Source organism: Salvelinus namaycush, chromosome 37 (assembly GCF_016432855.1).
Source record: "Salvelinus namaycush isolate Seneca chromosome 37, SaNama_1.0, whole genome shotgun sequence".
NCBI classification, from domain to species: Eukaryota; Metazoa; Chordata; class Actinopteri; order Salmoniformes; family Salmonidae; genus Salvelinus; species Salvelinus namaycush.
In genome coordinates this window covers 27,150,930-27,160,929 of record NC_052343.1, presented here as the reverse complement: position 1 = coordinate 27,160,929, position 10,000 = coordinate 27,150,930, and the positions used below count along the sequence as shown (strand labels likewise).

Genomic DNA, 10,000 nt, shown 5'->3' with positions numbered 1-10,000 from the left:
CACAATTCTCTATGGTAATACACAGTTCTCTATGGTAATTCACATGTCTCTATCTATGGTAATTCACAGTTCTCTATCTATGGTAATACATCGTTCTCTATGGCAATACACCATTCTCTATGGTAATTCACAGTTCTCTATCTATGGTAATTCACAGTTCTCTATCTATGGTAATACACCGTTCGCTATGGTAATTCACAGTTCTCTATATATGGTAATACACCGTTCTCTATTGCAATGCACAGTTCTCTATAGTAATACACAGTTCACTATCTATGGTAATAGACTGTTCTCTATGGTAATATACTTTTTTCTATGGTAATACACCGTTCTCTATGGTAATACACCGTTCTCTATGGTAATACACAGGTCTCTATGGTAATACACAGGGCTCTATGGTAATACACAGGTCTCTATCTATGGTAATACACAGTTCTCTATGGTAATACACCGTTCTCTATGGTAATACACAGTTCTCTATCTATGGTAATACATCGTTCTCTATGGTAATACACAGTTCTCTATCTATAGTAATACACCGTTCTCTATGGTAATACACAGTTCTCTATGGTAATACACAGTTCTCTATCTATGGTAATACACAGTTCTCTATGGTAATAGACCGTTCTCTATGGTAATACACAGTTCTCTATCTATGGTAATACACTGTTCTCTATGGTAATACACCGTTCTCTATCTATGGTAATACACAGTTCTCTATGGTAATCCTGGAGTGTATCCTGGAGACTGCGATGGTAGAAGGGGTGATGAAATGAAACTCTGATGAAGGTAGCATAGCTGTCAAAACCATCTGTTCATTGTATTGGAGACACAGAGTGAGGCTTTTCTTTCCTTGTCTAAGTGTTGTACTCTGCCTGTCTCCACCTCACCTACCCAGGTGGGCATCTCCCTGTCTCCATCTCATCTACCCAGGTGGGCATCTCCCTGTCTCCACCTCATCTACCCAGGTGGGCATCTCCCTGTCTCCACCTCATCTACCCAGGTGGGCATCTCCCTGTCTCCACCTCATCTACCCAGGTGGGCATCTCCCTGTCTCCACCTCACCTACCCAGGTGGGCATCTCCCTGTCTCCACCTCACCTACCCAGGTGGGCATCTCCCTGTCTCCACCTCACCTACCCAGGTGGGCATCTCCCTGTCTCCACCTCATCTATCCAGGTGGGCATCTCCCTGTCTCCACCTCACCTACCCAGGTGGGCATCTCCCTGTCTGCCCCTCACCTACCCAGGCGGGCATCTCCCTGTCTGCACCTCTCCTACCCAGGTGGGCATCTCCCTGTCTGCCCCTCACCTACCCAGGTGGGCATCTCCCTGTCTCCACCTCACCTACCCAGGTGGGCATCTCCCTGTCTGCACCTCACCTACCCAGGTGGGCATCTCCCTGTCTCCACCTCACCTACCCAGGTGGGCATCTCCCTGTCTGCCCCTCACCTACCCAGGTGGGCATCTCCCTGTCTGCCCCTCACCTACCCAGGTGGGCATCTCCCTGTCTCCACCTCTCCTACCCAGGTGGGCATCTCCCTGTCTGCCCCTCACCTACCCAGGTGGGCATCTCCCTGTCTGCACCTCACCTACCCAGGTGGGCATTTCCCTGTCTCCACCTCACCTACCCAGGTGGGCATCTCCCTGTCTCCATCTCATCTACCCAGGTGGGCATCTCCCTGTCTGCCCCTCACCTACCCAGTTGGGCATCTCCCTGTCTCCACCTCACCTACCCAGGTAGGCATCTCCCTGTCTCCACCTCACCTACCCAGGTGGGCATCTCCCTGTCTGCCCCTCACCTACCCAGGTGGGCATCTCCCTGTCTGCCCCTCACCTACCCAGGTGGGCATCTCCCTGTCTCCACCTCTCCTACCCAGGTGGGCATCTCCCTGTCTGCCCCTCACCTACCCAGGTGGGCATCTCCCTGCCTCCACCTCTCCTACCCAGGTGGGCATCTCCCTGTCTGCACCTCACCTACCCAGGTGGGCATCTCCCTGTCTCCACCTCACCTACCCAGGTGGGCATCTCCCTGTCTCCACCTCACCTACCCAGGTGGGCATCTCCCTGTCTGCACCTCTCCTACCCAGGTGGGCATCTCCCTGTCTGCACCTCACCTACCCAGGTGGGCATCTCCCTGTCTCCACCTCACCTACCCAGGTGGGCATCTCCCTGTCTGCCCCTCACCTACCCAGGTGGGCATCTCCCTGTCTGCCCCTCACCTACCCAGGTGGGCATCTCCCTGTCTCCACCTCTCCTACCCAGGTGGGCATCTCCCTGTCTGCCCCTCACCTACCCAGGTGGGCATCTCCCTGTCTGCACCTCACCTACCCAGGTGGGCATTTCCCTGTCTCCACCTCACCTACCCAGGTGGGCATCTCCGTGTCTGCACCTCTCCTACCCAGGTGGGCATCTCCCTGTCTCCACCTCTCCTACCCAGGTGGGCATCTCCCTGTCTGCACCTCACCTACCCAGGTGGGCATTTCCCTGTCTCCACCTCACCTACCCAGGTGGGCATCTCCGTGTCTGCACCTCTCCTACCCAGGTGGGCATCTCCCTGTCTCCACCTCTCCTACCCAGGTGGGCATCTCCCTGTCTGCCCCTCACCTACCCAGGTGGGCATCTCCCTGTCTGCACCTCACCTACCCAGGTGGGCATTTCCCTGTCTCCACCTCTCCTACCCAGGTGGGCATCTCCCTGTCTGCCCCTCACCTACCCAGGTGGGCATCTCCCTGTCTGCACCTCACCTACCCAGGTGGGCATCTCCCTGTCTCCATCTCATCTACCCAGGTGGGCATCTCCCTGTCTGCCCCTCACCTACCCAGTTGGGCATCTCCCTGTCTCCACCTCACCTACCCAGGTAGGCATCTCCCTGTCTGTACCTCACCTACCCAGGTGGGCATCTCCCTGTCTCCACCTCACCTACCCAGGTGGGCATCTCCCTGTCTGCCCCTCACCTACCCAAGTGGGCATCTCCCTGTCTCCACCTCTCCTACCCAGGTGGGCATCTCCCTGTCTGCACCTCACCTACCCAGGTGGGCATCTCCCTGTCTCCACCTCACCTACCCAGGTGGGCATCTCCCTGTCTCCACCTCACCTACCCAGGTGGGCATCTCCCTGTCTGCACCTCACCTACCCAGTTGGGCATCTCCCTGTCTCCACCTCACCTACCCAGGTGGGCATCTCCCTGTCTGCCCCTCACCTACCCAGGTGGGCATCTCCCTGTCTCCACCTCTCCTACCCAGGTGGGCATCTCCCTGTCTGCACCTCACCTACCCAGGTGGGCATCTCCCTGTCTCCACCTCGCCTACCCAGGTGGGCATCTCCCTGTCTCCACCTCACCTACCCAGGTGGGCATCTCCCTGTCTGCACCTCTCCTACCCAGGTGGGCATCTCCCTGTCTGCCCCTCACCTACCCAGGTGGGCATCTCCCTGTCTGCACCTCACCTACCCAGGTGGGCATCTCCCTGTCTCCACCTCACCTACCCAGGTGGGCATCTCCCTGTCTGCACCTCACCTACCCAGGTGGGCATCTCCCTGTCTCCACCTCGCCTACCCAGGTGGGCATCTCCCTGTCTCCACCTCACCTACCCAGGTGGGCATCTCCCTGTCTGCACCTCTCCTACCCAGGTGGGCATCTCCCTGTCTGCCCCTCACCTACCCAGGTGGGCATCTCCCTGTCTGCACCTCACCTACCCAGGTGGGCATCTCCCTGTCTGCCCCTCACCTACCCAGGTGGGCATCTCCCTGTCTCCACCTCTCCTACCCAGGTGGGCATCTCCCTGTCTGCACCTCACCTACCCAGGTGGGCATCTCCCTGTCTCCACCTCGCCTACCCAGGTGGGCATCTCCCTGTCTCCACCTCACCTACCCAGGTGGGCATCTCCCTGTCTGCACCTCTCCTACCCAGGTGGGCATCTCCCTGTCTGCCCCTCACCTACCCAGGTGGGCATCTCCCTGTCTCCACCTCACCTACCCAGGTGGGCATCTCCGTGTCTGCACCTCTCCTACCCAGGTGGCATCTCCCTGTCTGCACCTCTCCTACCCAGGTGGGCATCTCCCTGTCTGCACCTCACCTACCCAGGTGGGAATCTCCCTGTCTCCACCTCACCTACCCAGGTGGGCATCTCCGTGTCTGCACCTCTCCTACCCAGGTGGCATCTCCCTGTCTGCACCTCACCTACCCAGGTGGGCATCTCCTTGTCTCCACCTCACCTACCCAGGTGGGCATTTCATTTACATTTACATTTTAGTCATTTAGCAGACGCTCTTATCCAGAGCGACTTACAGTAGAGTGCACACATTTTATTACATTTTACATACTGAGACAAGGATATCCCTACCGGCCAAACCCTCCCTAACCCGGACGACGCTATGCCAATTGTGCGTCGCCCCACGGACCTCCCGGTTGCGGCCGGCTGCGACAGAGCCTGGGCGCGAACCCAGAGACTCTGGTGGCGCAGCTAGCACTGAGATGCAGTGCCCTAGACCACTGCGCCACCCGGGAGGCCGTTTCCCTGTCTCCACCTCACCTTTCCCTGTCTCCACCTCACCTACCCAGGTGGGCATCTCCCTGTCTCCATCTCATCTACCCAGGTGGGCATCTCCCTGTCTGCACCTCACCTACCCAGGTGGGCATCTCGCTGTCTCCATCTCATCTACCCAGGTGGGCATCTCCCTGTCTCCACCTCACCTACCCAGGTGGGCATCTCCCTGTCTCCATCTCATCTACCCAGGTGGGCATCTCCCTGTCTCCATCTCACCTACCCAGGTGGGCATCTCCCTGCCAGCACCTCATCTACCCAGGTGGGCATCTCCCTGTCTCCATCTCACCTACCCAGGTGGGCATCTCCCTGCCAGCACCTCATCTACCCAGGTGGGCATCTCCAAAGGAACTGTACTCACCTCAAAGTTGGTGACCGCCAGTTGTGACAGCCCGTCCACATACGGACCCAGAACCTTGTGCTCTCTGACCTTCAGAGACTGACGACTCCTGGACAGAGGAAGAGATAAACCACAGACATATTTTAGTCCCTGAGCTAAATGAATGGTATGGAGGGGGGAAAGAGAGAGTGATAACAGAGAAGGCTGCTATTGCTGCACTGATAGCTCACATTTTACAACTCTAGGAAATCCACTTGAGACATTGTGCCCCCCCCGATATTACCGACCGCCCCCCCAGGCTCATGGACTATTTCCTGGATTACATGGCTGAATGGAGGATAACACAGCCACACCAGGACACACAGCTCAGCTATGAGAAAGTGAATGCAACATGCCCATCCATCTACGTTAGGATAATCCAATCTGACAACATGACATTTTGTAAAGCACTGTGACTGAAGACTGCTAGATGTTTCACTAGGTGGTGCAGTGTGCGTGTGTGTGTGTGTGTGTGTGTGTGTGTGTGTGTGTGTGTGTGTGTGTGTGTGTGTGTGTGTGTGTGTGTGTGTGTGTGATCTTCACTAGGTGGTGCAGATGGGTTCTCTGAATCTGATCTTCACTTGGCTGTTTGCCAGAGGGGGGTGGGAAAGCTATAGATATCTCTCTCTCTCTCTCTCTCTCTCTCTCTCTCGTTCTCGTTCTCTCTCTCGTTCGCTCTCTCTCTCTCGTTCTTTCTCTCTCTCTCTCTCTCTCTCTCTCTCTCTCTCTCTCTCTCTCTCTCTCTCTCATTCTCTCTCTCTCTCTCTCACCTACACACACACAGACTATATAGGCCTCCTCTCTCTCTCTGGGGCAGCAGATTTACAGAGGTTGGCAAAACTCAAGTTCACAGCTCCAACTGGCTGCTCTCTGTTGACATCAATAGGTCTAACAACAGGGGAGGACAGACAGTGGGAAGTGTGTGTGTGTGTGTGTGTGTGTGTGTGTGTGTGTGTGTGTGTGTGTGTGTGTGTGTGTGTGTGTGTGTGTGTGTGTGTGTGTGTGTGTGTGTGTGTGGCCTGCCTCTAGGTTTACAATGACAGACAGAGAGAGGGAAAGTTCAGAGTGGTCAGCCTACAGTTGAACCAAACTGATGAGACACAGAGATACACACAGAGAAACACACAGAGAGGTACACAGATATATACAGTGGGGAGAACAAGTATTTGAGACTGCCGATTTTGCAGGTTTTCCTACTTACAAAGCATGTAGAGGTCTGTAATTTTTATCATAGGTACACTTCAACTGTGAGAGACGAAATCTAAAACAAAAATCCAGAAAATCATATTGTATGATTTTTAAGTAATTCATTTGCATTTTATTGCATGACATAAGTATTTGATCACCTACCAACCAGTAAGAATTCCAGCTCTCACAGACCTGTTAGTTGTTCTTTAAGAAGCCCTCCTGTTCTCCACTCATCACCTGTATTAACTGCACCTGTTTGAACTCGTTACCTGTATAAAAGACACCTGTCCACACACTCAATCAAACAGACTCCAACCTCTCCACAATGGCCAAGACCAGAGAGCTGTGTAAGGACATCAGGGATAAAATTGTAGACCTGCACAAGGCTGGGATGGGCTACAGGACAATAAGCAAGCAGCTTGGTGAGAAGGCAACAACTGTTGGCGCAATTATTAGAAAATGGAAGAAGTTCAAGATGACGGTCAATCACCCTCGGTCTGGGGCTCCATGCAAGATCTCACCTCGTGGGGCATCAATGATCATGAGGAAGGTGAGGGATCAGCCCAGAACTACACGGCAGGACCTTGTCAATGACCTGAAGAGAGCTGGGACCACAGTCTCAAAGAAAACCATTAGTAACACACTACGCTGTCATGGATTAAAATCCTGCAGCGCACGCAAGGTCCCCCTGCTCAAGCCAGCGCATGTCCAGGCCCGTCTGAAGTTTGCCAATGACCATCTGGATGATCCAGAGGAGGAATGGGAGAAGGTCATGTGGTCTGATGAGACAAAAATAGAGCTTTTCGGTCTAAACTCCACTCGCCGTGTTTGGAGGAAGAAGAAGGATGAGTACAACCCCAAGAACACCATCCCAACCGTGAAGCATGGAGGTGGAAACATCATTCTTTGGGGATGCTTTTCTGCAAAGGGGACAGGACGACTGCACCGTATTGAGGGGAGGATGGATGGGGCCATGTATCGCGAGATCTTGGCCAACAACCTCCTTCCCTCAGTAAGAGCATTGAAGATGGGTCGTGGCTGGGTCTTCCAGCATGACAACGACCCGAAACACACAGCCAGGGCAACTAAGGAGTGGCTCCGTAAGAAGCATGTCAAGGTCCTGGAATGGCCTAGCCAGTCTCCAGACCTGAACCCAATAGAAAATCTTTGGAGGGAGCTGAAAGTCCGTATTGCCCAGCGACAGCCCCGAAACCTGAAGGATCTGGAGAAGGTCTGTATGGAGGAGTGGGCCAAAATACCTGCTGCAGTGTGTGCAAACCTGGTCAAGAACTACAGGAAACATATAATCTCTGTAATTGCAAACAAAGGTTTCTGTGCCAAATATTAAGTTCTGCTTTTCTGATGTATCAAATACTTATGTCATGCAATAAAATGCTAATTAATTACTTAAAAATCATACAATGTGATTTTCTGGATTTTTGTTTTAGATTCCGTCTCTCACAGTTGAAGTGTACCTATGATAAAAATTACAGACCTCTACATGCTTTGTAAGTAGGAAAACCTGCAAAATCGTCAGTGTATCAAATACTTGTTCTCCCCATTGTATATATAGTGATACACACAGAGATACACACAGAGATACACAGAGATATATATACAGTGATACACACAGAGAAACACACAGAGATACACACAGAGAGATATATACAGAGAAACACAGAGATATATACAGAGATATACGGAGATATATACAGAGATATACAGAGATATATACAGAGATACACAGAGATATACACAGAGATACACACAGATATATATACAGCGATATATACAGAGACACACACTGATATATACAGAGATACACACAGAGATACATACAGAGATACACACAGAGATATATACAGAGATACACACAGAGATACACACAGAGATATATACAGAGATACACAGAGACACACAGAGATACACACAGAGATACACATAGAGCCAGGGTGTGTTTGTGTGTGAGAGACAGAGAGTGAGAGAGAGAGAGAGAGAGAGAGAGAGAGAGAGAGAGAGTCTCATCCAGGAAATAACAGAGAGGTCAGTTCCATGGAGCTGGGACTGACTGGGCTATATCCTCTCCTCTCACAGACATCTGCAGCTACACAGACAGAGAGCTCCAATGTTGTCCTTCTCTCGGGCTGTCCAGTGTCCACACACACACGTACACACACACCCTCCCCTGCTCTCTAACAGCTGTACCTGATACACAGTCAGTCAGTTAACCCTCCCTCCTGTCAGACGCAGACCGAATGAGATCTGTTAAGAATGCAGCTGAATCAGAAAATACTTGACAGTCAACATAAGGTCCCAGAGCTTCATTGTGTACATGGACACGTGCCTGTAGACTGGGAACAAGCAGAGAGCTTGTACACAGAGAGCTGATTGGGTATCCGACCGACAGGGATTGGAACCAAGATCATTAGAATGCCACAAGACCTACTGTGTGTACTGTATTAAAACAGACCTACTGTATGTACTGTATTAAAACAGACCTACTGTATTAAAACAGACCTACTGTATTAAAACAGACCTACTGTATGTACTGTATTAAAACAGACCTACTATATGTACTGTATTAAAACAGACCTACTGTATTAAAACAGACCTACTATATGTACTGTATTAAAACCGACCTACTGTGTGTACTGTATTAAAACAGACCTACTGTATTAAAACTACTGTATGTACTGTATTAAAACAGACCTACTATATGTACTGTATTAAAACAGACCTACTGTATTAAAACAGACCTACTGTATGTACTGTATTAAAACAGACCTACTGTATTAAAACAGACCTACTATATGTACTGTATTAAAACAGACCTACTGTATTAAAACAGACCTACTATATGTACTGTATTAAAACAGACCTACTGTATTAAAACAGACCTACTATATGTACTGTATTAAAACAGACCTACTGTATTAAAACAGACCTACTATATGTACTGTATTAAAACAGACCTACTGTATTAAAACAGAGTACTGGTATAAGAGTAAATGGGGATAAAGGGGTTCATGGAAAAAAAAAGTGTAATAAAAAAAAAATACGGGGGTAGAGCTACTGTACTGGTTAAAAAAGATATAGTAAAGGTAAAAACACACAAAAACAAAACACTGACAGTAATAAAAATAAGGGTAAAAAAAAAACAAAAAATAAAAAAACAAAAACAACAAAAAAAAAAAAAAAAACAAAAAAGAACAAAAAAAAAAGGTGGTAAAAAAAAAAAACAAAAACACAAAACAAGGGGTAAGCAGAAAAAAAAAAAAGGGTGGGGTAAAACCAGTAAAATAAAAACAAGTAACAAAAAAAGAAAAAAAGCGACAAAAAAGGAATAATATAAGGGTAAAAAATAAAGTTAAAACAGACCTACTGTATAAAACAGACCTACTATATGTACTGTATTAAAACAGACCTACTGTATTAAAACAGACCTACTATATGTACTGTATTAAAACAGACCTACTGTATTAAAACAGACCTACTATATTATTTTTTATGTATCTGTATTAAAACAGACCTACTGTATTAAAACAGACCTACTATATGTACTGTATTAAAACAGACCTACTGTATGTTTACGGTATTAAAACAGACCTACTGTATTAAAAGAACAACAGACTACTTAGTACTGTATTAAAACAGACCTACTGTATTAAAACAGACCTACTATATGTACTGTATTAAAACAGACCTACTGTATTAAAACAGACCTACTATATGTACTGTATTAAAACAGACCTACTGTATTAAAACAGACCTACTATATGTACTGTATTAAAACAGACCTACTGTATTAAAACAGACCTACTATATGTACTGTATTAAACAGACCTACTGTATGTACTGTATTAAAACAGACCTACTATATGTACTGTATTA

General features: G+C 49.1%; 2 protein-coding genes across 2 annotated transcripts in view; one reads left to right on the top strand and one right to left on the bottom strand.

The window, feature by feature from the left end:
- Nucleotides 1–5,145, bottom strand: part of kif13a (kinesin family member 13A) — a 77,967-nt gene extending 72,822 nt beyond the window's left edge. The window contains exons 1-2 of the mRNA XM_038976451.1: nucleotides 5,120–5,145; nucleotides 4,904–4,991 (exon numbers count right to left, since the gene is read on the bottom strand). Coding sequence (XP_038832379.1) covers nucleotides 4,904–4,991; nucleotides 5,120–5,145 — 114 coding nt within the window. The remainder of the gene's footprint in view (nucleotides 1–4,903; nucleotides 4,992–5,119) is intronic.
- A 39-nt stretch (nucleotides 5,146–5,184) lies between these two features.
- myh14 (myosin, heavy chain 14, non-muscle) overlaps nucleotides 5,185–10,000 on the top strand; it is a 35,252-nt gene continuing 30,436 nt past the window's right edge. The window contains exon 1 of the mRNA XM_038976450.1: nucleotides 5,185–5,262. Within this exon, the coding sequence (XP_038832378.1) occupies nucleotides 5,185–5,262 (78 nt within the window). The remainder of the gene's footprint in view (nucleotides 5,263–10,000) is intronic.